At 41.3% G+C, this 25,852-nt stretch overlaps 1 protein-coding gene across 11 annotated transcripts in view; it reads right to left on the reverse strand.

Annotated features, from left to right (window-relative positions):
* TNNT3 (troponin T3, fast skeletal type) overlaps positions 1–25,852 on the reverse strand; it is a 43,855-nt gene that overhangs the window by 9,323 nt on the left and 8,680 nt on the right. Inside the window, exons 2-13 of one of the 11 annotated variants that reach the window (XM_035121122.2) lie at positions 23,851–23,882; positions 22,367–22,380; positions 19,707–19,724; positions 17,660–17,677; positions 16,859–16,876; positions 11,259–11,270; positions 10,864–10,875; positions 4,064–4,088; positions 2,269–2,314; positions 1,894–2,010; positions 998–1,075; positions 145–258 (exon numbers count right to left, since the gene is read on the reverse strand). In XM_035121122.2, the coding sequence (XP_034977013.1) occupies positions 145–258; positions 998–1,075; positions 1,894–2,010; positions 2,269–2,314; positions 4,064–4,088; positions 10,864–10,875; positions 11,259–11,270; positions 16,859–16,876; positions 17,660–17,677; positions 19,707–19,724; positions 22,367–22,380; positions 23,851–23,870 (492 nt within the window). In that variant the 5' untranslated portion in view covers positions 23,871–23,882. Of the gene's footprint in view, positions 1–144; positions 259–997; positions 1,076–1,893; positions 2,011–2,268; positions 2,315–4,063; positions 4,089–10,863; positions 10,982–11,258; positions 11,271–16,858; positions 16,877–17,659; positions 17,678–19,706; positions 19,725–22,366; positions 22,381–23,850; positions 23,883–25,852 lie in introns of those variants that run through there. The other 10 variants (XM_035121249.2, XM_035121248.2, XM_035121189.2 and 7 more) reach the window with 10 other exon arrangements.

The raw sequence follows: 25,852 nt of genomic DNA on the forward strand, positions 1-25,852 counted from the left end.
TGCCAATTAGAGAATTCCTAGCAACCGATGTACCCACCCATGAGATACAGGGAACACTTAACCAGAGGGTTTTTCAGATGAGCGTTCTTACGCTTGTGTTCCATTTGCTACATTTTCATTCCCTCGGTCAAGCAGTGGATGTACCTTAGCCAAATAGCTGCTGTATGTGGCACCCATGGAGGACAGAGCCTTCTTCTTCTTCATGTCATCCTCAGCTCTTCTCTTGGCATCTTCCTCCTCTCTTCTTGCCTTCTCCTCCTACGAAGGAACAAGAGGAAAATAGCCAGCATCAGATTTGGGGATCATAAGTGCAGAACAAGGAGTTCGGGACCTGTAACTTCTTTTGGTTAGACCATCCTTCCCCAGGATTGCTGCCCTCCAGGTGTTTTGGGCGTGGCCACGGTAGATTGTGGGATGCAGCCAAAAGGAGACCAGCAGTGGTAGACTGCAGAATGGAGCAAAAAGTACAGTGGTACCTCGACTTACGAACGACTCGACAACCGAATTTTTCGACTTACGAATGGGGGTAATGGCCACGCACTTACAAATGTCTTGACATCCGGAAAAAACCCACGGTGGTTTTAGATAGGGATTTTTTGACTTACAAATTTTTAGATGGGGTTGCTTCAACTCACGAATGTTTCCATTTCCAATGCATTCCTATGGGAAATCGCATTTCCAATGGCGTTTTTCGACTTACGAATTTTTCGACCTACAAAGGTGCCTTCGGAATGGATTAAATTCGTAAATCGAGGCACCACTGTATTAGAATAGCTCTGCCTGAAGAAGACTCTCGATGAACTGATGCTCTATCTCTCTATTAAAATGTGGGTTTGGGGGGGTTATTGGGTTGTTGTTTTTATTTTGATTATGTATTTTGTGGTTTTATATCTTGATTTTATTCTGTCAACAACCTTGAGACATCCGGGTATAGGACGGTATATAAACAACAACAACAACAACAACAACAACAACAACAACAACAACAACAACTTACAGCAAGCCTGGTCTGACGCTCCTTTTCCTTATCAGCCCGGATTCTTTGCTGTTCAGCCCTTTCCGCTCTACGCTTCTCCTGTCCATTTCATGCAAAAGAAGAGGAAGCAATTAGATGTTTCATTGTGACTCTTTATGTACTGTTGGCTGGAACAACATTTGACAGAAGAAACTTCCCTCAGAGTGAAACAGTCCAAATCGGTTCAACGGTGATCCCATACAGATAGCCAAAATATCCCAAGGGGAGGTCCCTCCACCTAGGGTCTGCATTAGCCACAGGGGTGTGGTAAAATTGTTGTATGTCTTTAAAAACACTTGTACTTAAGCCGATCAAAGGATAAAGAATACCTCTGCTGCAGACGACAGTTGAGACTACAACGCCCATTTGGATTGTGGATTTTATGTCATTATTTTTTTCAGATGAGAAAATAGCATAGGGATCAAATCCCCCCTCACTCAAAATAACAATAATTTCATTAGAAGCTCAGTTGGATGGTATCCCTTCCACCTAAACAAAGAGGTGCAATTATACTTAGATAATAAAGTCTCAGCTCTTAAAAATTTACTCCTTTGTGTTGCAGAGTAGGCATAGCTGCCAAGTTTTCCCTTTTCTCGCGAGGAAGCCTATTCAGCATAAGGGAAAATCCCTTTTAAAAAGGGATAACTTGGCAGCTATGAGAGTAGGGATGGTTCATTAGGTTGTACTCAAGGGTAGCCTCACTGAAATCAATACGCTTAAATAAGTAATGTTAATTTATTTCAGTGGTTCTGCTCTCAGTTGGATGTAACCATTAAGTATTGTGTCTCTATTAAAACTAAATTGTGGGACTCTTGAGCAGCAACACACTATCCTCTTGGAGAAGAAATTATTGTGGAGACCACACCAGTGAGACTTACAATTCTTTCTTTAAGGGCTAGGATTTCCTCTTCTTCCTTCTTCCGAGCTTCAAAGTGGCTATCAATCAAGGCTTGAAGCTCAATCAAGTCTTTGTTCTGCCTCTTCTTTTGGATGTCCTGGAGTAAGAAAAAAAAAGATGGAATGGTGGCTATGATGACAACAGTGAAAATGGAACTATTATTTGGATTTTCCCACGCAAAGAATCCTTCCACATCCCCATTAATTAAAGCCCCAAACACTCAATTTCCTCTCAGGATTAGGAATACTGTATGTTTTTAGGATTGAGGTGAAGGCCCTGTTTTTAACCCTCTTGTCTAAAATACAATGAAAATTTACAGGAGTCAATAGTGTTGAAAGGAGCCAACAATACTTACATCAAAGTCTACTTTCTCCCCCTCTGGGATTTTAGGAGCAGTCAGCCTTTGGAGAAAGAGAAAGTAAGGCATATAAACATCAAAGGTAAACATTCCAAGGAGAGGTATGCTATTCGAAAGAACTGTTCAGAAGAAAATGTAACTGAAATTAAGGTTGTATGAACACTAATTGGGAAAGTACAATGACAACTTAGAGCTGAGGTGTCAAACTAAAAAATGTTGACGGACCAATTTCACCTCCCAACAGATGTCCAACGGCAGCACTTTCAAATATTCCTGGGCTACAAAATGTCAGTTCCACCTGATTTCAACACCAAGTGATCTACTGCATTAAATTGAAAATACTGTTCCTTCAGATCTGATAAAATATCTATCCTTTAAAAACTGCAGCATAAATACAATAATCATGACATATTTGGACTTTTTTGGTCTAAGAGTTCTGGCACCATAGAGATGTGGATAGATCAGTTTGGATGAAGTATGACAGAAATGCTGCAGGCTGGATTAGAGATCCCGAAAAGGCTAGATTAAGCCCTTCATCATTAAGTTGGACACTCCTGCTTTACAGAATAGTTGATTTACTGCGTTAATCTTTGTATGCAACAGAGAAATACACATTCCTGCATATAAGACTACTTTTTAACCCAGGAAAATCTTCTCAAAAGTCGGGGGTCGTCTTATATGCCGGATCGTATTTCTTATACGACGAGTATATCCCAAACTATATTTTAACTGGAAAAGTTGGGGGTCGTCTTATACGCCCAGTCGTCTTATAAGCCGGAATATACAGTACTAGTTTTTCCATATGTAAACACATGCTACTATAAACCAGCTGGTATCTAAGCAGGGGTGGGGAACCTGTGGCCCTTCTGATGCTGCTGAACCACAACTCCCATCATCCCTGGGTGGCAATGATGGAAGTTCAACAACATCTGAAGGGCTACTGGTCCACAGCCACCACTCTTAAGCAATCACCGACTTCCTCCCAAAGGTCATTTGCTTTATTGTATGCGACTCATTCCCCAGCCCCAATACTCGCATCCTTATATGCATTGATGGCATTGCCACTAATGTACATAACACCACAGTCCCTTTCTAACTCCCACTACTCCCTTGCCCTGCATTGTCCTCTTTACCTTCTTCCAGGCCTCGATACACCTAGAATATCCTTCCTTCTCTGTCCATCCACCCTTCTCCTTCTCCTCCATTCAATCCCTTCTCCAAGTCTATCTTTACCATAAATGTTTTCCTGGACCAGCACACTCTACTTTGCACTGTATGTGACTAGTTAATCCCCAAGTACCCCATCGGCACCACCATCACAGTTTCTTTATCTAACTCTGGCTTTGTTCCTCTTCTTTCTTCATTCCATGCCACTCCAGACATGAACTGTGGCACTATCCCCTGTTGAGGGCAAAGCACACAGTTGGTACCAGAAGAGTGTCTTTGGACATTCTAAATCAGGGTAGAGAACCTATGTTCCTCCAGAAGTTGCTGACTTCTGGCCTTGCCGTGCCAGCTGGAGCTGATGAGAGCTGAGTCCAACAACAGCTGATGGGCCACAGGGTCCCCATGTTCTAAATACGTGCAACCAGTTGGATGCACATTTCTGCATTCAGTTGGCAGAACGTCCCTGCCATATTCCAAGGAGATCTTCACTTTTCATCACAAGGGGAAGAAAAGTTCAGCCAGCTAAATACGAAAGTCACTGCACATCTGGTTCAAGCCACCTTCAAGTTTTAACATGATTGTTTAGAACAAGCGGTATTCCCAATATCTGGAAGTGCACACTTACGGTGGTACAACTCTGGGCTTCTTCTCTAAATAGAGCAATCCAGGAAGAAAAGAGAAAGCAAGGAAAGGAAAGATGGAGAAAGACAATGTTAGAACAACAATATATCCTAGTCTGGTCTGCTAAAGCAAAAGAATCAAAAGGGATGTCCATTCTCATGGAATCATCCCAAGGGCACTTGAATCATATCTTTGACACTTCATAGGGACACACTCCTTGGCAGACCAGTTTTACTTGGAAGTAAAACAGTATAGAAAAACGAAACAAGAGCTTGCATGAAAGCTCCAACATAGCATCAGGAAGCCAGCAACTTCCTTCTCCATATTGAGTGCTGATTCTCGAAACTTGAATGTCTTTTATGACCACATGCTATGTATGAATTCAAAGAATTCTGTCATACAATGCTCTTTCAGTGCCACCTTTGCCACTTTTGCAGCGAGATTTCAGCAATAAAAAGCTCAGAGCCTATTTGGTCAGTGTATCGTGAACGCAGACTAATTTGAGGAACTCCAAACATTTCAGATTCTGAATTTACAGGGCAAATAATATGAAGAATCAAGTTTAAAGTGTCACCCGCTCAGCTGAAGCAGGGCTATTTGTTTTTACAGCAATAATGTTTAGGTAAAATAAACTGTGAAGCAAGGCTCTTCTTTTCACCACCCTCCAACTCACAGCAAGGTTTTAAAGTATCAGCCTTAAATGGAGATATTGTAAATTTCTGCTTTGGAAAGTGATAAGGCTGGAAAAGAATTGCCTGGGATTTTTCTAAGCCAGTAAAGGTAAAAACATTGGGAATTGCTGATTATTTCAGCACTGGAACTATCCAAATCTTCTTCTTCTTAACCCATCCTATAGGCACTTAATTAGTGTTGTGTACTGCTACATAAAATGTGAATAGGAGGATGTTCTCAGTGAAGTTGATATATGAGAAGAAGTGTACATTTTTTGGAGGCCTTTATATTTCTCATGTGGTAAGCTGTGAGCTTTTTGATCTGAAATAGCTTTTTTAAAACCTAGGGAATAGAATACAAATCACACCAAACAATATTTTCATGGATGTTATTCAGAGACCCACTAAGTTCTGTTTGCCTCAACCCCCTTACATCAGGAGTGGGGAACTTGTGACCTTCTAGATCTTGCTAGGACTATTACTCCCAACATTCCTGACCACTACCCAGGCTGACTGCAGCTAATAGGAATTGGGATCCAAAAAACATCTGGAGGGCCAATGGTTCCTCATTCCTCCCTTGTGCAAAAGGATGATTGTGATATATATATTCCTATTTCACCATATCAGAGCAGATTACAAGAATGTCATCACATATTTTTATTTTATTTTATTTTATTTTAACACCCCTTCCCCCGTTTCATATCATTTTAATTGTTCATCTGTTCCTCACAATTGGCTTTGAAATATATGTGCCATTGGCCAATATAACCACCCCACGTGATATCCAACTATGCCAAACTCAGAGAAGACCTACTGAAATCAATGGACTTTAGTTTCTTAAGTCCACTCTTCCCTGAGTATGGCTAAAGTGGAATATCACCCCTTAGGTCTGAGCATCTGCTGATAGTACTAGAATAATTCCATGAACATGTAGTTTCAAAAAGGTTAGTTTTCTGATCCTGGAATAAAAAGTAACATTTCTGTACTTTCAGGATAAGGGTAAAACAAAAACAAAACAAAAAGTCTATTCTACTTTCTTTTTATTTAACAGAAAACACATGACAAAACAAGATGTAGTGTATGCACAGAGACTAGTCTCTAGGTTACTGTTGTATCTTCAAGATGGCATTTCTTCTTCTTCTTTAAGGAACTGGACAAAACAAACAAACCCAATCATCATAGCAAAACCCTTTCTTCAATCGCCCCTTACTTTATCAGAGGTTTTGATTGTTCTGGTTCTTACAAACAAGAGATACAAGGCGTAAATCCCTAAAATGATCCTGCCAAAAGAAAGAGTCCTTCAGTGCTCTGCTTGAAAATAATGAGAAAGAAAGCTGGAAAGTAAGCATGAGATTTTAAAGGGGGAAAGGGAATTGAAGTAATCTCATGTAAAAAACAGCTTACACTCTCCCTTCAGAATCTGAAATCTAGAAAGGATCAAAACACATCAGTAAGGAATGTTGTTGTTCTGTCCCAAGGTCCTTATTGGTCTCTACTCTAAAACCTCAAATCACTATGAGAAGACCCCATTAATGGTCTGAATGGGGGCCAAACTGTGGGGGATCTCCTCCCAAAGTAAATACCTTCAGAAGAGGAATTTTTTCTAAGGACCACAGCAGGAGAGGAAAGGATTAAATTCCCATCCTCATCTACTGCAATCCTGATAATTGTCCGTCTGCCACCAGATGCTATTGATTTTTTTTTTTTACGAAACCTGCACAGTATATCTAAAGACATGTCTTGCATTGTTTGGACTTCAATGCTATTTTACTTCTGTTGGGAATGACAACAGATTGGGGGAAGAGGAAGGGTTGCTGATGGCTTAAGACTTTTATCTCTTAACAGTACAGAGGCATGAAAGGTTGTACATTTGCAACTGTGATGATTTGGCCCAGTTCCTGGTTTTACAGTGAGTGAGGATTAGAAGCAGAAAGGCAGGGGAGGAAAGGTGTTAGAAAAGACAGTGTGCGATCTCCAAATGTCATCAAAATACCATCACAATATTCTCCTTCGGCTCCAGCTGCAGATGAAAGGCAAAGGAAAGAAAGGAACTGGGTCAACGTGCTCCAATTTTCCTCCTCCTATTTTCCACAACACCCTTATTTGTCTCTCCCCTTCCCACTTTCCAGTTTCTAAAAATCATTTGTTCATCCTGTGCAGTTGAAACAAAGAAGAGCAATGCATTGTGTCCTATGACTGAAATGGGCGATAGGACTGTCAAAAAATGTCAATTTCTGAGGGCCAGTCATATATACAAGACATATTTTTCTCCACCCAAGCAGTCCTATTTGGTCTCATGGGTGGACAAATGCCATGTTTACTGTGTAGACTGTAAGGTCCTTGTAGCAGGGTCCAGCTTGTTTTTATAATGATGATGATGATATCTCCATCAAACAGCAAATAACAATATATGAAGGTGTCAGGCACACCTCTGTGGGAAGGGGATTCCACAGCTTAGGGACCACCACAGAGAATGTCTTCTCCCAGGCCACTGCAACCTCCCCAAATCTGGAGGGTTGTGGAATGACCAAGAAAGTCCTTCCTTCCAATCTTAACATCAAAGAGAGTCTTTCAGATATGCAACCCAGTCAGATGGGTGGCATATAAATCATCATCATCATCATCCTTAGATTATTATTTTTACCCAACATGGGGCTCAAACCCACAACCCTGAGATTAAGAGTCTCATTTTCTATCGACAGAGCTATCCCAGATATGAACCACTTCCAACTTTCTGTTTATTCATGGGCTGGATCCACCTCAAAATAGCAAAGACCTGATTACATGGCAGCAGGGAAGTTATTTTTACAAGATCTTGCCCTGTGACATCTTTTTAATAGGACAGAATAATGGAATGTTGGCTCAGTCACCAACTATGATGTAGCGTCTCAAGTCAAAGACCAACATCAAAGCTGCAAAAATGTCTGCGGGTGGATTACAACCCAATGGCCCACCAGGTTGAATACAGCCCACAAACCATATATGGGAAGTCCTACCAGTGTATCGCGAGATGTACCTCTTGATTTTTGTTCAAGACTGTAGAAACTGGGGATTTGTTAAGCTGGCAATATATGGCATATGGCTTGTCTTCAGCCACAAGGATCCCAAGTATATAGGTCTGCCTACAATAATAGTTATTGCGGTAGTTAGCGTGTCATAGAATAGATAAAAATTGTGAAATGGGTTGCCCAGTTGCCTGTATCTTGAGCTCCTGGTCCTCGTGCTTTAGACTATTTAGTACAGTGGTACCTCGGTTTGCAACCACAATCAGTTCCAGGGAGCTGGTCGCTCCCCGAGTTCATCGCTCCCCAAGGCACGCTTCTGCGCGTGCGCGAAGCGCCGATAGAGTGCTTCTGCACACACACACACACACGCTGCACTGATCGCTTCTGCGCATTCGAGTGCTGCGGAACCCAGATGTAAACACTTCCGGGTCCGCGGTGGTCGGAAACCGAAGCGGTCGCTACCCGGGGCGGTTGTAAACCAAGGTTCCACTGTATACTTCTGAAATACAATAACTAACAGGGTTTATTTAGGACAAGCAACCCGGGGGGGGGGGGTCACATTTAAGCAGTGCAGGGCTCAAGGTATTCCTGTAACATTCTGAAAGTTGAGTATATAACTTCCAGAAATGGATCTGAGTGTCAATCATACAAAGTAACGAGAGGTCTGTGGCTGGCTAATTTGCTGTTTTGGGAAATTTTAACTTTTACTGATTTTTGAAAATGTGTTTCATAGTATTGTTGTGGTTTTGGTGTTTTATGCGCTCCAACGTTTTCCTGCAAGGGTACTGCAGCCTGTAAGATGGGGTAGAAATGCATTAAATAAATAAAAAAACCTATGTGCTCAGTAGCTGAAAAAAATACATATACTGTCTATATTTACAGATCCCAATGTTCGAATTTGTCAACTTATATCCCAAAGATATAGATCCTATATGCAAATTGTGCATTAAAGCTATGAAATAGGATGCAAATCAGTGTTCTTTTTTATTAAAAAAAGTTTAGGGGTGCTCTCATTTTACTACTCATATTGAAATACTGCCCCTCAATGAGGCCAAACTTAGATTCACAAAATGTTTAGGGGTATGCGTGCCCCTGCGTTCCCCCAGAAAGAAAGCACTGCTGCAAATGATATCTTAAGGTGTTCAAAAGCGGAACAAACAGAAGGGGGATGCCAAGGCCACTTTGGCTGGGGCAGCATTCAGTCTATGACCAGCCCTGATGATTAATGTCATCCAACAAATGAATGATTACAGGTAGGTAGCCGTGTTGGTCTGGGTCGAAGTAAAATAAAAAAATTCCTTCAGTAGCACCTTAAAGACCAACTAAGTTTTTATTTTGGTATGAGCTTTCGTGTGCATGCACACTTCTTCAGATACAGTGAAATAGAAGTCCCCAGGCACTTATGTAGAGAAGGGGTGGGGAGGGGTGGGGATGGGGAGGGGAGATCACTCAGAAGGGTGGTGGAAGTGGGTGATTGACTGACTGATAGCTGTTGATGACCGAAAACGGCAAAGTTGGCATCTGGGTTTATTGCAGGCTCTGGTACCAGTGTCCAACTCCTCACCCACAATAATACAACCACCAGACTTAACATGGACACTGGTACCAGAGCCTGCAATAAACCCAGATGCCAACTTTGCTGCCACATACACCCGGACAACATCATTACTGGCCCCAACAACATCCAACATACCATCTCAGGACTATTTAATTGCTCATCTTCTAACATTGTGTATGCCATCAAATGCCAACAGTGCCCTTCAGCTCTCTATATTGGACAAACAGGCCAAACCCTACGCCAAAGGATAAATGGACATAAATCTGACATCAGGAACCAGAAGACAGAAAAACCAGTAGGAGAACACTTCAATCTCCCAGGACATTCTATACAAGATCTCAAAGTAGCTGTCTTACTACAAAAGAATTTCAGAAATAGACTGGAAAGAGAAGTTGCTGAATTACAACTTATCACCAAGCTCAAAACAATGGAGGGACCTGGTTTGAACAGAGATATCGGATTCTTATCTCATTATACATGATAAGCGATCTTCAGCCATCTCAACCCTTGCTTTTTCATGCAAAACCATTTGCAGTCGTTTTCGGTCATCAACAGCTATCAGTCAGTCAATCACCCACTTCCACCACCCTTCTGAGTGATCTCCCCTCCCCATCCCCACCCCTCCCCACCCCTTCTCTACATAAGTGCCTGGGGACTTCTATTTCACTGTATCTGAAGAAGTGTGCATGCACACGAAAGCTAGACCAAAATAAAAACTTAGTTGGTCTTTAAGGTGCTACTGAAGGAATTTTTTTAACAAATGAATGAGTTAGTGAAAACTTCAACAGCCACTAGTGAACCCTCTCAGCTTTCTTTATGATCCTTCTGACCTTCCCAAACTTCACCATCCCATTCTAAGGCACCTTTTCATTTTGTAAAGATTTATCAATGAAAACTTTCCATTTTGTGTTGAATTCCATGTATATCCCACCTTTCCTCAAAGGCTGTTCAAGGCAATCTATGTTTTATATTCGCAACAAACCTATGAGGTAGATTGAATTGAAAGTGTGTGTGCATATCTGGAACCTTCTGTGAAAATCTGCAAAGAAAACTCCTATGCAAGGAGCTTGCCCATCCTTCCTCACTACATGAAACCCAAGGTTGCAATCCTATGCACACTTTCCCTAGGAGTAAGGGCCACTGAAATCAGTATGATGAAGTGGACTTCCAGGCAATATGTTTATTGAACATTCACCCTGATCTGTTTGCAGGAAGACAATGCTAGCTATTTAACCATCATTCCCATAGAATTTGTTGCCAGGCAGATGAGATGACCTTACGTCAAAGCGAGTATCATCCCACACTTCTCAGTGCATTTTCCTGTTCCTTTGCTTATAACCAGAAATCTTATCTTTTGGAGAAGTGTGTTCATTGCCCAAGACCTTCCAATCAACTACAGTTGTGCAGCCTGAATTTGATTGAATCCCACTGAAAAATAGCAACCGTCTGACAGCGCCCTTACTTCCAAGTAAACATGCATCAGATTGCGCTGCAAAGCTTCAAACGCTATTCTGCACCGCCCTAGAGGAGAAAAGGGAGACAAACAGTTCCTTAAGTGGAAAGCACATACCTTCTTGGACTTCTGCCGGAGGTGTCAAGGTGGAATCAAGCAGTGGTGGGAAGGAGAGAATAAAGGAAGGAAGAATACACATATAAGCACTCTTGAGCTTCATCAGGTGATCAAGGAATGGGTGAAAGGGAATAGAAGAACACTGGTTAAATATAAACATCTAGTGCAGAAGAGGCACTGAGGGAAGCTGTAGGAATGTGGGGAGGGAGGGAAAAACTAGGTTATTGCTGGTGTAAGTGTGGAGCATTCAAGTAACAACCCACTAGTCTGTAAGTGGCAGTTTGTTAATCTTGTTTATCTTGTTTCTTCTCTTCCAACATCCCATTCAAAGACATTATGTACATTCTGTGAACATATCAGAATCAACATGAGAATGTGGAAGTCGTGTCACATACCTGGCTCATGAACTTCATCAGGGGAGAAGTGTCATGGAACAAGATGTAACGGACAGCAAGAGAACGGAAACAAGAGGAACATGTTATTACAAGGTCTTTGGGTGCTTCTATGAGCTTCGAGGGGGGAGGGGGAGGGGAGTAGAGGGAAAGAAAATTAATAACATTGAAAAAATGAAAGCAGCCCAATGGGGAGTCAATGAAGGTGAATGGCAAATACCAGATAAACAGGCACATAGAAAAATGCCACATGTTTTGTCATTCACTTGTCAGCATAGCCTGGGCCAAGAGGAGTTCACTGTTATGCTTTACAAAAATGCTATCTTGGCTGATCCAGAAGAAATGCAAGTATCATTCCAATCATCTGGAGTGCAGCAGTTCTAAAGAGCTTGCATGGAATCATCTCCACAAAACCAGAAATGAGCACACTTATTTCTGCTTCTGGGTAGTCTCATCAGCCCATTTTAGAACCACGTGTATGGTCCGAAATTTGCATCTGCTCGCTTTGTTCATGGCAATTTTCACCACGGTGAGCTTTCATATTGTGAATAATAGGAAAAAGCTGCACGGTCAATTTCAGAGTAGCTATGATCTTCATTGTAACATTTTAGTACCTAGGCGTGCAAGAATATGAGTAAGCAAGGAAGTTCCATGGTTATCTAGCAAAGGTTTGATTTAAATCTATTCTTGTTACAAGAATAAATTTGATCTGTCATGTGGTTAGGTTCTTTGCACATCAGTGGCTTCCATTCCACTCCCAAAGATGGAAACCAACTCTGATTCCATCTGCGTCTCTGGGGAGAACGAAGCTATACATGCAGAATTCCAAAACCAAAAAATGGATCTTTGCAACCAAGCCCTTTTACAAAGAATATTCATTCATGAATACAGCAGTTTATCCATAGTAGCTTTTGTCTACACAAAGCCCTTACAGTTTAATAAACTGAAGCCATTTAAAAGGAACTCTTTAGTCTCTAGCTCTCTTCACACATTACAATGAAAACGGGTTGAGGGAGGAGCACTTTCAGCATGACTTGTGAAATGGCCAATAAATTGGATCCAGACTTAGATTAAATCAATGGGACTTAAGTTAGCTGTGTGTTGTATTGAAGGAAAGACAGTGGGTGGGACCCTGCTCCCCCCTCTACCTGTGCTCATCATACTGTGTGAAGAGGACTCAGATCTTCCCTGATTCTGCCTAGTTCCCCCACTAGCTGCCCATTTAAGAAAATCCTATGTCTTTTCTACCTTTTCTATTTCAAGCACCTGCAAATGTTTTCTTTCTCCCAGATACTTACATGTGAAGGATGGGAAAATGCATTATTTTCAAATCAAGAAGGTTGCAGGAACAGAAATTAAAATCAAGCAAGTGTTAAGAGTTATTGAAACTGTTATCTCCTGTTTCCTTGCTCCACCTTTGAATTCCTGTACACATCACCCTTTCAGATAATCAGTGGAATTCAGAAGTCATGTCACATACCTGGTTCATGGACTTCGTGAGGTGGGGCGTGCCATTAGAGAAAAAGGAAGACAAGACAAGTAATAAATACAGGGTGACTGCAACCTTTGACTCTTGCAAGTCAAGGTTGAAATAAGTAATTGATTAAAGGGGATTAAAGTAGAACACAAATTAATAACCTGTTTAAAATAAAAAAGGAGACAAACATGAATGGGAAAAGAAGGAAAAGAGGTGGAGAGACAGGCAAAATAGCATGGTGTCTCTTGTATAATATTAGTTAAACAGTGCAGTCCTAGACATGTTTATTCAGAAGTAAGTCCCATTGAGTTCAATTGAGCTTACTCCCAGGTAGGTAGGTATAGGATTGCAGCCTAAGTTGATTTACAAATGTGAATAGAAACCTTTGGAATCTATTTGTACTTTTCTTAAATACATAGGGATGATAGCCAGCTAAGTCATACTCAGAACAGACCGAATGAAATCCATTGTTTTTAATGGGTCTGCCCGAAACATGGCTTAATTGGATATCACCCTATGGTGATTTGCATATGTGGAATATGAAATATGCACATATTGCCTGCATTTATAGAATTCAGGATCACTTCACATGTTGCTTTTCTGAGCATGGATCGCATTTCTCCATTTCAGAAAAGTAGCATAGGAAGCAGCACTTCCTAAAAGCTACATATGGACCACGGCTGGTGTGTGTGTGTGTGCATGCGTGAATCTAACCATAGTACATCTGCTATTGTTAGGTGTAAAAAAACATACCGGTAACTATGTAATATTTATAAAAGTACCTATACTATTCTAGCCATTGTACAGGCTCACAATTTAATAAACATGACATGACATTAAAAAAACCCAAATGCATGTCTGTTGTCAACTTCACCTCTGGAGGATCAATTATTTTATTTTATTTTGCCAAGTGCTTCAGAAAACCGAAGCCCTTAAGAATCAGATAAACTATACTGTTTTTTAAGGATGTCAGCGATGAATTACTTGTGTCATCTGGACTGGACTTTACATAAATGCTCACCTTTCTTTTAGACAGGCAAGCATGTGGAAGTGCTGGGCAAAGTTGCAGGAGAAGAGGACAAGATAGCCTGCCCCTTTGTACTTTGAAGGGGCTTCAGCAGCTCCTGTGATGATTCTCTCAGCTTCCCACCTCCCCGCTTCCCTCCCCAAATGACCTCAGACCTGCTTCTGGTTGTCTATGAAGGGTTCCATCAAAGTCCATCAGCTATTGGTGGACAGTGTGAGCAAACTTAAATCCTACAGCTTATCCAGGGAATGGAAAGTAAGTGGACTAAAGAGGGCATTTTAACTTTCCCAGTCTTTTGGAACATGTGTAGGGAAAGGCAGAAGGTAGTCCTATAAAAATATGAAGGAAGGCTAGCAATTAGGGGAATGCTTGGATCATAGAGACTGGTACACTAACCAAATACTATATAAAGGTATTTCCCTGGGAATGTCTAAAGTGTTGTGCAGCTAGGAATCCTGTGCTTCACCACGTTCTTAGCAGAGTCTCAGTTGGCTTATATCCACAAGAGCACTGTAGTCAATGGATAAACCCTAGATCATGGGTAGGCAAACTAAGGTCCGGGGGCCGGATCCAGCCCAATCGCCTTCTCAATCCGGCCCACGGATGGTCCAGGAATCAGCATGTTTTTACATGAGTAGAATGTGTCCTTTTATTTAAAATGCATCTCTGGGTTATTTGTGGAGCATAGAAATTCGTTCATTCCCCCCCCCTCAAAAATATATAGTCCAGCCCCCCATAAGGTCTGAGGGACAGTGGACCAGCCCCCAGCTGAAAAAGTTTGCTGACCCCTGCCCTAGATCATATATGCTGGGTGTCTGTCCTATATTGCAAGGTTTCACTGTTCTAATGCACAATAAATATCACCATTTGTGAATGAAAAGGAGATAGAGGGAAAGAGAGGTTGTCTCTGGGGAAACCAACATAGATATTAAGGTAATGTGTTGCTCTCCTGTTCTCTTCCATCACTTTCAAATTCTTGCACACACTGATATGAGATGGAAAGAGAAGAATTCAGAAGTCAAGTCACATACCTGGTTCATGAACTTCACCAGGTAGGAAGTATCATGGAACAAGATTAAGGCAACAGAAAACAAGAATATTAGAAAAGGGACAACATGATTACAAGAGGCTTGAAGTAATTCAAGACAGTGTTGCTAAGTAAGTCAGCTCATTATAGGAAAGCAAATTAATGCAGTTAAGACAGGGATGGTGAAATGCACATAGACAAATGCAGCTCATGCAAATGCAGAATAGGAAATGTAAAGAGTTCAGGCTCTGCAACTGAATTGTAAGCCAAGAATCGCCGATGGATTTGTTTATGAAACTGTTCCCTTTCCTTCTGGGGCACATCTACATACTTCAGGAACAAACTCACTGAGACCATCCAGCCCCACAATAAAAAGTGTGCCTCGGCCTGTGCCATTCTCACTTTGTCCTTGCAGATGGCATGGAGGACATCAATATGGCAAACAAAATAGGCACAACTGGATTTCCGGCTGGCTCCTTTGTATCCCCAACAAGGAAAGCTACCTGCCTATTCTAGAAACACTACCTATGGTTTGGGTCGCATGCTGCAGCTCCCAGCCAGAAACAGAGCAGATGTCATGTGCATATTTCTCCCTTGAGCCTCGCAAGCAGATAGTAGACGCACTGGTTTTATTCACTAATAGCAAGTACTAGGAGGCAATGCAGTTTCTCAATTTTATTGCTAATCACATTGTTAGCACCACGTGTGGTTAAGCCCTGAATATGCTTTCAGAGGACCAAAACAGCATAAAGTTTAGGTTGCTTCTAACCCTTTCAGCCATTTAAACAGGGCAGGAAGAAGAAGAAGAGGCCATGAAGAACCAGTGCTCAAAAACCTGTTGTGGAACTATGTGAGGCAAGCTAGTGCCAATGCTGCTGCTGTCAACAGGCAGGCACATGTTGGGAATATGCATTCACATCTTGCCATGCTTGTCTATTGTATGAATTCTTCAGCATGGGACTGCAGCACAGACTTCTGGGTAATGGGTGGATCAGCCTGAGGCCAATGCAATGCATTGTCAATTCAGGAAGAAGCAGGAGCGCGGAAACAAATTTACTCTCTATTCCACTAAATCCTGAATTGAATCATGGCTGCAGACATCAAGTCTCAAGAGGGCATTAAAAGCAGATAACCGTTCCTTACTTTTCTTTAAAGAGCCAAACTAAAGCTTTGGAGCTGAATTAAAGGCGTATATGTACTCAAGCAGACAGAAAGTATCTTACACAAGTATAGGATGATATTAAGAAACACAGCAGGGCAAATTCAACAGCGAGTTCTGTAGATTAGGGTAGAACGTTTGTCAATTCCACCACATTTTTACCCTCATATCTGCACAGAAGTGTGGTAAAGTCTTCCTTCATTGAAGGAAGGAAGCTACCCCAGGCAAGTAATCTCATGCCAGGGTAATTTGGTCATCTGTATGAGTTCATATTCAAGAGTTCAATGTTTGGGCTGCATTTTGCTGAAGGCTCATGCAGGGCTTTCATCAAGCAGCTAATCCTAAATCTTGCCTTATTAATACCAATAATAATACCAACTTTTAAGAGTTGATTTTGACTGCATATTTTCACCCTGTGAGCACATATGGAAGCTGTTGTGCCAGAAAGAAAAGCGGATGTGGGTTTTGAATTCCAATGCAATGTTTTCCCAATTGTATTCTTCTGCCTTAATTTCTCTGTGAGGGTGAGAGAGAAGCCATTATATTGGAATTAGCAGCAACGCACACCAAAGGATATAGTTGCTTGCTCCAAGGTAGGGCTGTGGAACGGAAGTCTGAGCCACCTACATAATAATATCCCATTCATTCCAACTTTTCAGTCTCTTATGCCATAGGTAATTCAGCTGAAGTCAATAGAAAATCAAGCACCATGCGCAGATGGCTTAGGGCATGTTGGTGGCTGTATGTTTTTCAAAGGGTCTATTTAGATATAGTCAGTGTCTATAGTCGGTGCCCTTTTGCATTCAATTAGCAAGGACAGTACTATAATCACACCTTCCCTTCCACAGCCTTAAGAAATGCAGTGCTCCAACTTCCATTTAAATGGTCAGAACTGAGATGCCTCAACACATACCTTCTTCCTGAGCTTCTTCTGGAGGAAGAATAGAAAAAAGAGAAGGAAACAGCAAGAGAAAGAAAAAAGAGTTAAACAATAAAAATGAAATGAGCCCGCCCAAACTGTGTGAAGAACATGAGGTTGTAGGGGTAAGGTTAGAAATAACAATACTGCAAGTCAAGCAGGGAAAAATGAATCACATACACATTGAACACAACACATTGAGCAGTGATTTGAAATGTTACTTGGATAATAAGAATATGGGCAGTTTTTGAATTCTTGGATAGTAAGAATATGGACAGTTTTTGGCTTTCTTTGTTTGTTTTTAAACCATGCATATAGATCAGAGTTGGGTTGAATCCTAAAATCCCATATTTTGTTAGATAGGGGTTATTTATATAATATGTCACATTTCAAATCCTGCAATTTGTGGAGAAAATGAACCAAAAATGACTATATTTCTCCAAAGAGGGATGCTATGGCAGAGTCTAATTCTGAAAAAAATTAAAAGTTTGAAAAAATTGCAGCCAATTCTGTTATTTTTCATGAACAACAAACAAATAACACTTCTTTTAGTGTATAGGGGATTCAAAACTGAGTTGTCCTGAAGACTGCAACATCAACTCAGTTTCATCGGCTCCCTCACCCACCCACATTGATGCCATGGAATCAAGCCTTTGGAGTGAATATTCTCTTTTCTCTCGTTCTTTTTCTTCTGCCACCCTAGGATTCCTTTGTGCAGACAAACCACTCTTCTGAAAAGGAAGAGACAGAAATCCAAAGGGCAACATCACACACATATACACACCCCACACATACCTTCTTCTTGTGCTTCCTCTGATAGGAGACATCATGGGAACAAGAGGCAAAGACAAACAAGATAATAACATTAAGATAGCAGCCCAAACCCTTTAAAAACTCTTTTTGTGAACTACTGCTGGAGAAATAAGTGGTTAGGGAAAAAAAGAGAATGTACAAAACAGGAAGCAAACAGAAGAAGACAGTTACAGATCAAACAAAGATGGTCAATTCAGAAACCAGAAAAACATAATTCAGGAAAGCGGGGAGCATGCAGTTTAAAGAGAAGAGAAACGCCAAGCCTAGCAATCACACACTGAAATCAATGTGGGGTTTCCCCCCTGTCAACAGAAAGGAAGGAAGGAAGGAAAAGAAGAAGGAAAAAGGAAGGAAGAAAGAAAAGGAAAAGGAAATTCATTTTTCCCAGAAGAAGCTGCCTGTATTAGGTTAGCACCCTTGACTATTTCTTTGTTAGGTTTGACAAGTGGCTGAAGATGGAATTTGAAAAGGACCTTCACCCACAATAACCCTAAGCAAAGCACTGTTTTTTACTTTGCTTTTCAATTAGGGTACTGACTTAAAAGCTGTTGTTACAATAAGGAAATGAACTTCTCCTCAGCAGCATCGTACTCAGGAGCTAAGAACAATACATTAAGTATTAAGCCTCCAATTGTGATTTTATGGAGTTTCTGTGTTGGAGTCGGTTGCTCATAGTCTTCCATAGTTTTTTTTAAAAAAACTCCAACACTAGACATGTTAGTATAGCCAGAGCCTCAAGGGCTACACTGTGCTGCATTTTAAACACCACGGCATTTCTGCTCCAATCCCAGCATTCTCTTCTGGTACTACATGCATATAGGAAGGAAATGACTATAGTACATGGGAGAGCAGACTAGTCCAGAAGGTCTGCCCCAATGGGGCAGGCCTCTATTTCCTGGTGGGAGAAGAAATCCATATTGTAAAGGCATTTTGCCCACGGTTTCACTGATCCATACAACTGGTCCCTGGTGTTACTAGATTTCTACTTTATTCAATTGCTCTGCTCTTTTTATGTTTGTACACCGCTTAGAGTTTAAATATTAAGCAGTTTAGCAACGATTTAAAATAAAACAAATCCTTTATGTATCACTGAACAACCACCACAAAATCAATATTCTTCCATTCCAAACTGGTTTCTCTCTCTTCCTTCAGTTTCAGTTAAATGCGTTGTAAACTTTGTGAGAAATCGAGTTGGCAAAAATGGAACTCCACAGCGCCATCTGGTGTCACAGTGTTGTAAGGCATATGCAACGCATATAAAGCGCTTTTTCTTTGCCAATGTAGCTGAGTCCTAAGTAGCCTGTTTCAAAATATTTGAGGGGTATCCTGATATGGAGTACAGCAAAACAAAGAAGACTCTTGCACTAGAAAAATGTATTAGCACTTTCACATCCAAGTAGCAGTACCTAATAGGCTATATAATGTGTGGTCTCACTCAACACTTTGATCCTGTAAGCTTTTCTGAAGACCCCATCACTGCCAAGAGTCTACAGTACAAACAATATGTTCAGCACTGATGGAACTGTGTGGAAGGGAATCTTCTCCACTCCATCTTCAAAACGTGCCTGTATCAATATACACTACTGTAACTTGTCAAACCTTTAGTCAGCTAAAGATGATGTACATTTCCCAATTTTATATTATCAACCTGCACATTTAACTTAATGTGCCGATGACGGTTTGTTTGGGGACTTAAATATTATAATCAGAGTTTCTGCCACCACAAATTCAAATCTAATTACGAGGGCCAGAAAGTGAATTCAGCAAGATGCACAACTGAGGAATCATATAATTGCTTGGGTTAAAGGCTAGCTGTGTAATATGCATTTAATCTGGTGGCTGTCAAGGTTTGGCCTTGTGAAATGGCCTCCAGTTTTAATTCTGAAGTCACTGGGCTGGTTATTCACCTAGCATTTCAGATCATCTTTAGCAGACAATAACAAAGAGGTGGGTGAATGACAGGCAGCTGAAGAGCTGAAGATCAAGGGATCATCCAGGAGAGAGAAGGCACATTCCAGGTTTTGGTTACCTTCTTCTTCGTATTCCTCTGCATTGAGATAAAAGAAAGAAAGAAAACGAGAAAAGCAACAGAATCAACAAAAAAGCATAGCAATTGCAATACATGGACCACAAGGACCGACACAAAAGATAAAAACTCACTGAAAATAAAAACACCCTTTCTTTATAAAAAGCCAAAACAAAACAAAACACCCAAACATATTTCCATGGTTCTTCTCAGTCAAAAGTCTGGAGCTAATCAAGTACAAAAAATAATGAACTAGCCATTGTTTCCTTTCAAGAATACGAGATTTCAACTGAGTTGGCATGAGTAAATTATATTGTTGTAATAGCTGTAGCATGTCCTGATGTAAAAATTTGATTGCGATTCCATTGCACTTCTGTAAAGGAAGGGCATATTGCATAAATGAACTTTCAGCAGGAGTAATTCTTCCCTCCAAATGATTTCTATAGGATACTGTTCACACAAGTGGTCATAGGTAGCTCGCTGCCTGCTGATTCACTCTGGTGATCTCTTGTAGGTGGAATGGTAGCTTCAGAATCCACTAATTTAATACCAAGAAGTAAATGCTAGAGAGGGTTGTACTTCAATCTGAGAGTGAATTACAACCATAATTATTTTTCCCCTGATTCTTTTTATATTGGATAGCTATGGTATTGGTCGATAAGCCTCAATAGTTAATGAAACGACAATGCAATTCCCTCCATTAAATGTTCCTGCTTTCTTAATGTATAACTAGAGGCTACTAAAATCAGTGAAAAGTTTTGAATCGAGATATTTAGTGTTACTGTTGCAACGATTTGGATTTATTTTACCGAACATATTTCATATCCAATGCGCACTTCCAATATGGAATATACTATTCAGCAGCCCTGCTCACATTTGATAGTGGAATGAGTAAGCAATGCACAAATGACACAGCCACAATGTGGAGGCTGCTCACAAAACTACCTCCAGCTTGGAAGTGCTCCATGCAGTGGCCAACATTCCTTGCATTGGCTCACCTTGTAGATCAGCCCCTACCAAATTTTCACAGTGGTATCTTTCAGCAGTCTCAGGCACTAGAAACCTCATGGTGGGAGCCAGGAAATCTTGTACAGCAAGCTGGCACCATCCTGTTAAGTGGCTGCTGTGTCAACCCACTTTAAAGAGGTCTCCACCATGTGGTCATATGACATCCTGCTGCTGTCAAAAAGTCATCCTCAGGGAAGATCAAACCAGCTTCTAAGTACAATTTAGGGAAGAACAAGACATAACGGCAGCCCAGCCCATGTATGATAATGCAGGTCATGCCAACATCCTACAAAGTGGGTTGTGGGATAATTTAAAGTGCCACATGTATGGGAGGAAAAAATGATGACTCTTCTTCCCACTCCATGCTTCCCTCCTGCCCCAACAACTGCTTCCATTCAGCTAATTTTTCTCCTGGCAGGGTTGTTTCTGATCTTGGAGTGTCACCAGGAGAGGCTGGGTAGACTGGAGAAGCCCTTTTTCAGACAAAAACAAGGACAGGTCAAACACTCTCCTCTTGACCACAGATGCTGTGTTTAAATTGTTCCCAGAAGATGCTGCTTCAAAAGGCTGAACTATTTATCTGCAGCTATGTGATCGTCAGTTCCGTTCCTTTACAGTTTTGTGAGTCAGCTTCCCCTTAAATGGCATCAGCTTGAGGAAAGAGTCATCTGTCTTCAGTCCAAAAAGAAGATATGCTTCATACACATGGCCAAGCACCCTGCACAGAAAATTCGCTTCCACATGCGACTGCAAGACAACAAAAGTCTGCGCTGAGAGTACGATGCTTTCTGACATGGAACATATGCTGAGAGCGTGAACAAATACAGAGAACAGTAATGAACCACAATGCACAAGTTCATATATGTTTTGGATTTGTAATCTTGCACAATGGAAATGGACATCGGATAGAAAGTTACATAGTACTTGTTCCCCAGTCTACAATGGTGTTATCTTAAGAAGGCAAAACTTTTCAAAATGCATAGGTTGGAGACAGTCTGCAAACACGTTTTTTGTTTTGTTTTTCGTTTAATAAAAACAATAATTTCGTTCATTTTTAGGCCATCCTTGCTAACGGCTTTCAAAATTCCACAGGGTAACAAGCAGCAATAAAACAATCTTGAAATGAATAAGCTACAAAAAGAGACATATTTATGGGCTCCGTGATTGTCAAATCCATCACCAACAGATGGCAGCAGCTGCATGACAAGAAAGCAAAAATAGGAGGCGGAGGATAGAGGATAGATATGATTTGAGTGAACAGGAAAGCCAATCATGTGAAATGGGCATTGACCATGTAAGCAAGGTCAACACTGGTCAGAATTTTATAAAATGAGATACCATGATCCTATGCTCATGGTCAGCCAGAACTCAGAATGCTTGTGTATGATGGATTACAGGTGGGAAAGGGGAGGAATTTGGTATGAAGAAAAGAATGACAAGTTACAAGACCTTCACAGTATGAAACCATCACAAGAATAATAGAAACAGATATCCTCTTAGGATACTGCCTTCTGAATATTTATATATATGCTGAGTACATTTTAAAAAAACTAAGATGCTTAAAAAAACCCCTAACATGCATTGGAAAGGTATATCAAAAAAATCAGACGCTTTACAATGCTGATATACAATTAAGGAAAGCTGTCCATACTCACCCTCTACTTGCTCCCTGTTACAAAAGAAAGACAGACAGATAAGGAAACACAGAAGATAAGACTGCATTCAAATTAATGAACAGAGCAATCCTATGTGTGTTTACACTGAAGGGACGTCTCACTCTGTTCAATGGACTCCCAGTCTGGTGCATGTGCACAGTATTGCAGACTAAATTATAGCTATATGTGATGTACTTGCTGCTTGTAAGTATAATTCATAGATCCTGCCTTATTTGTGCTATCATCTTTCAGCTCCAAGTCATTGTCAGAATAAAAAAAATGGTAGAGCATCACTAGTTTGGCTGGAGGCTGGAGGTTTTATGCATGTGAGCACTGCATTCCTCTCTCTGTTTGTCAAGACACTCCATCATGACTTCAAGACTCCCTTGAAAACTAAATTTCGTAGTAAGCTTCCTCTATGAAGCATTCTCGCTTCGGCTCCACTAAACCATCACCTTATCATCTTTCTGCGTTTTTACCAATGACAAATCCAAGTCTCCTGAGGATGTACTATAGAACCATTTTTATTTCATCCTGCATGTTTGGATTAAATTAGTTAAAGTTGTCTAAGGCTGCAGGTATTTCTGCACTGCTTTGTTTGATCAATGATTGGTTTTATTAATTAATGCATACTAATGTCACTTAATGCTGCATGTTGCTACATCAGGTTGGAAACTGCTCTGTGATGATGGTATGGCTTCACTTGCACATGACATAAACCACTTTGCTCCTTCCCTGCTTGTACTGCTGCCACAAAGCCACAAAAGCAACAAAGTCAAGATTTGGCTTACCATTATGTCTGAACCAAGGTTTGTGGTTTGCTCTCCACAAACAAACAATGGTTGTTAATTAGAACAAACCTCAGTTACAAATCACAACCCCAGGCTTGGACATAATGCTAAACTAAACCATGGTTTCGCTCCTGATAGCATGGCGGCGGCAGGTGAGCAAAGCAGCCAGTTTGCTCCCTGTGCACCAGCACACTTCCTCATTCAAGCTAAACCATCGTTTGAATTAGTGTTGAGTGCAAACCAGGCCTGTGTGGTGCAAAGCAACCTGGATTTTTAAAATATATAATAAATACATAATATGTGCTCTGTTTCCTGGGTATTTCACCACTAACCTCCTCATTTTCTTCACCTTAATTCCAAACTATACAGTTAAGAAGTTACATTCTGCCCATGATCTGTGCAAGCAGCAAATAGCACTGGCTATTTAGGGTTGTGGATTTGGCCCTAGGTCATATGACTTCCTTCCTTCCTTCCTTCCTTCCTTCCTTCCTTCCTTCCTTCCTTCCTTCCTTCCTTCCTTCCTTCCTTAATGCAATAAAATTAGGTGTTGCTTCTCCTCATTGATTTTGGAACAGGTCATTGACTTTGTACCTGTGAGGGCCAGTTTTTTCATACTACCAGAAAACCTAACCCCCCCCCCCTGCAAAATATGCCCTTTAAAACCAATGGTAATATTGATATGCTTCTACTTACACTTCTTCGTTGTCAGACATGTTGGCAGGTTTCTAGACAAAAGAACAAATGAAGAGCAGAATAAGTATGTGACATATCACCCATGCACACCTGATCTTTTTATAGATGTATATATATATATATATTCCATGACCCATGAGATGTGGAGCAATGGCAATTAAATGAGTTGAAGAAGGGATTATTGTAGCCATACACTTCATAAACCCTACAGTAAAATTAATCATCAAATGGGAGGCTAGCCTGTCACTTGTCTGAGCCGAACCTTATAAACTACAGTAATTCATACACTTAACTACAAGTTGAAATAAGATGTCAAACACTGTGGTATTCAAGCCCACCGAAATGCACTCAGTTATTATGAGCACTAGATGGAACACAATCAGACCATCACTGTGTGATGTATGTGAATGGGCAACTTAAGGCATGTCAACCTGATATCTGGTAGTGAGAAACATTCCCCTAGATCAGAGATGGAAAGTCACTGGCCCATGGTCAGGATCTAGTCTGCAGTCTAGCCTATTACACCCCACCCCACCCAACTGCTGCCACAGCTAATAGGCATAGGGGGGGGGGGAAGCTCCCATTGGGTCCATATCTCTTTCTCAGCAACCAGCACGGAAATACCACTGGGAGAGGAATGCCGCAATCCTGTCTGGACTACTGTAATGCACAGTTTGTGGGGCTGCTCCCAAAGATGGTGTGGAGACTTCAGCTACTGCAGGATGCAACTGCTAGGCTAGTTAAGTGGGGCAGCCCAATGAGGCCATGTGTCACTATTCCTGAAAGCACTGCACTGGTTGCCAGTGAGGTACCAGGCCACATTCGGGGACTTAGTACTAGCATAAGTCCTAAATACCCCAAAGAGCACCTTCTTGGACCCTACAGGTACTATCACAGGGGTTGCCCAGTTGGCAGTGGCCAGTGACAGGCCTTTTTCGATGGCAGTTTCCCGTTTGTGGAATGCCTTCCCTAGTGAGGTGTATCCGTCTTCCACTTTGCTGATTTTCAGTGTAAATTTAAAAGCATTCCAGTTTACCCAGGCATGATGGCTGAAAGACAATGTTCCTGGCAGCCCAGCAATCACTGCTTGAGAAAACGTTTTCGCTGGGATTCCCCCCCCCCCCGAATGTTTTTAAACAGTTTTTAGATGTATTTATCATTTGCTTTGCTATGTTTGCCACCCTGATCTCCTCTGGCAGGAAAGGTGGGGTATAAATTGAATGAATAAAATAAAATGCAGGCTCTGTGTTGAGCACATGCGCGCACACACACAAACACGCACACCATTTGCTGTGGGTACAGGGCTTCTATTCATTCCAATGACAACTACAACAAGATCAGCTGCAGGCTCATTTGTTAAAGGGTGGATGGAAAAGCGCCAGAATTAACAAGGTTATTTGGGTAACGTTATCTGGCTAGCTCTTGTATTTACTACAGCCAGCTTTAATACCACTGGGTAAGCTCCGGAAAAACCTGGGATCATGAGGGATTTGGGTTCCCACTTTCGCAGCATATGGTCTTCTCAGTCCCCAGCTGTAGCAAATGGGGCTCAAGGCAGCCAGCAGAGATACCCAAGCAGCTAAGTCCCAGGTCAACCTGGCCTTGTGTTTGCTGAGGAGGAGCAGCCTCAGAGGAGAACTGAAAGCACAGCAACAACTTTTTGGGTGAAGGTTAGCAACGCCTTTGCAGAACTATTTTTAAAGGGTTAGAAAACCTCAGAGAGGTCAGGGACGATGAGCTCTGCAAGGGGGATTTCGTCCAACATCCAGCAAAATTCGTGATGGACAGAGCTTTAATTAGAAAACAGAGGCTCCTCCCCAGGAAACCCAAGCCCCGACTTGAGTTCATTACTCAGCTGATATATGAGAGGAGTCTTGAAGGAACAGGCAGATGGATGTGCGTCCTAAAGGAACATCTGCGGCTCACAAGGTTTCTATTTCAGAAAGGTCTAATAATCCTGGAGGCAAGAGTCCTGCCATATAAGGGGTCCTGCCCAGCTCCC

This window comes from Zootoca vivipara, chromosome 1, assembly GCF_963506605.1.
Source record: "Zootoca vivipara chromosome 1, rZooViv1.1, whole genome shotgun sequence".
NCBI classification, from domain to species: domain Eukaryota; kingdom Metazoa; phylum Chordata; class Lepidosauria; order Squamata; family Lacertidae; genus Zootoca; species Zootoca vivipara.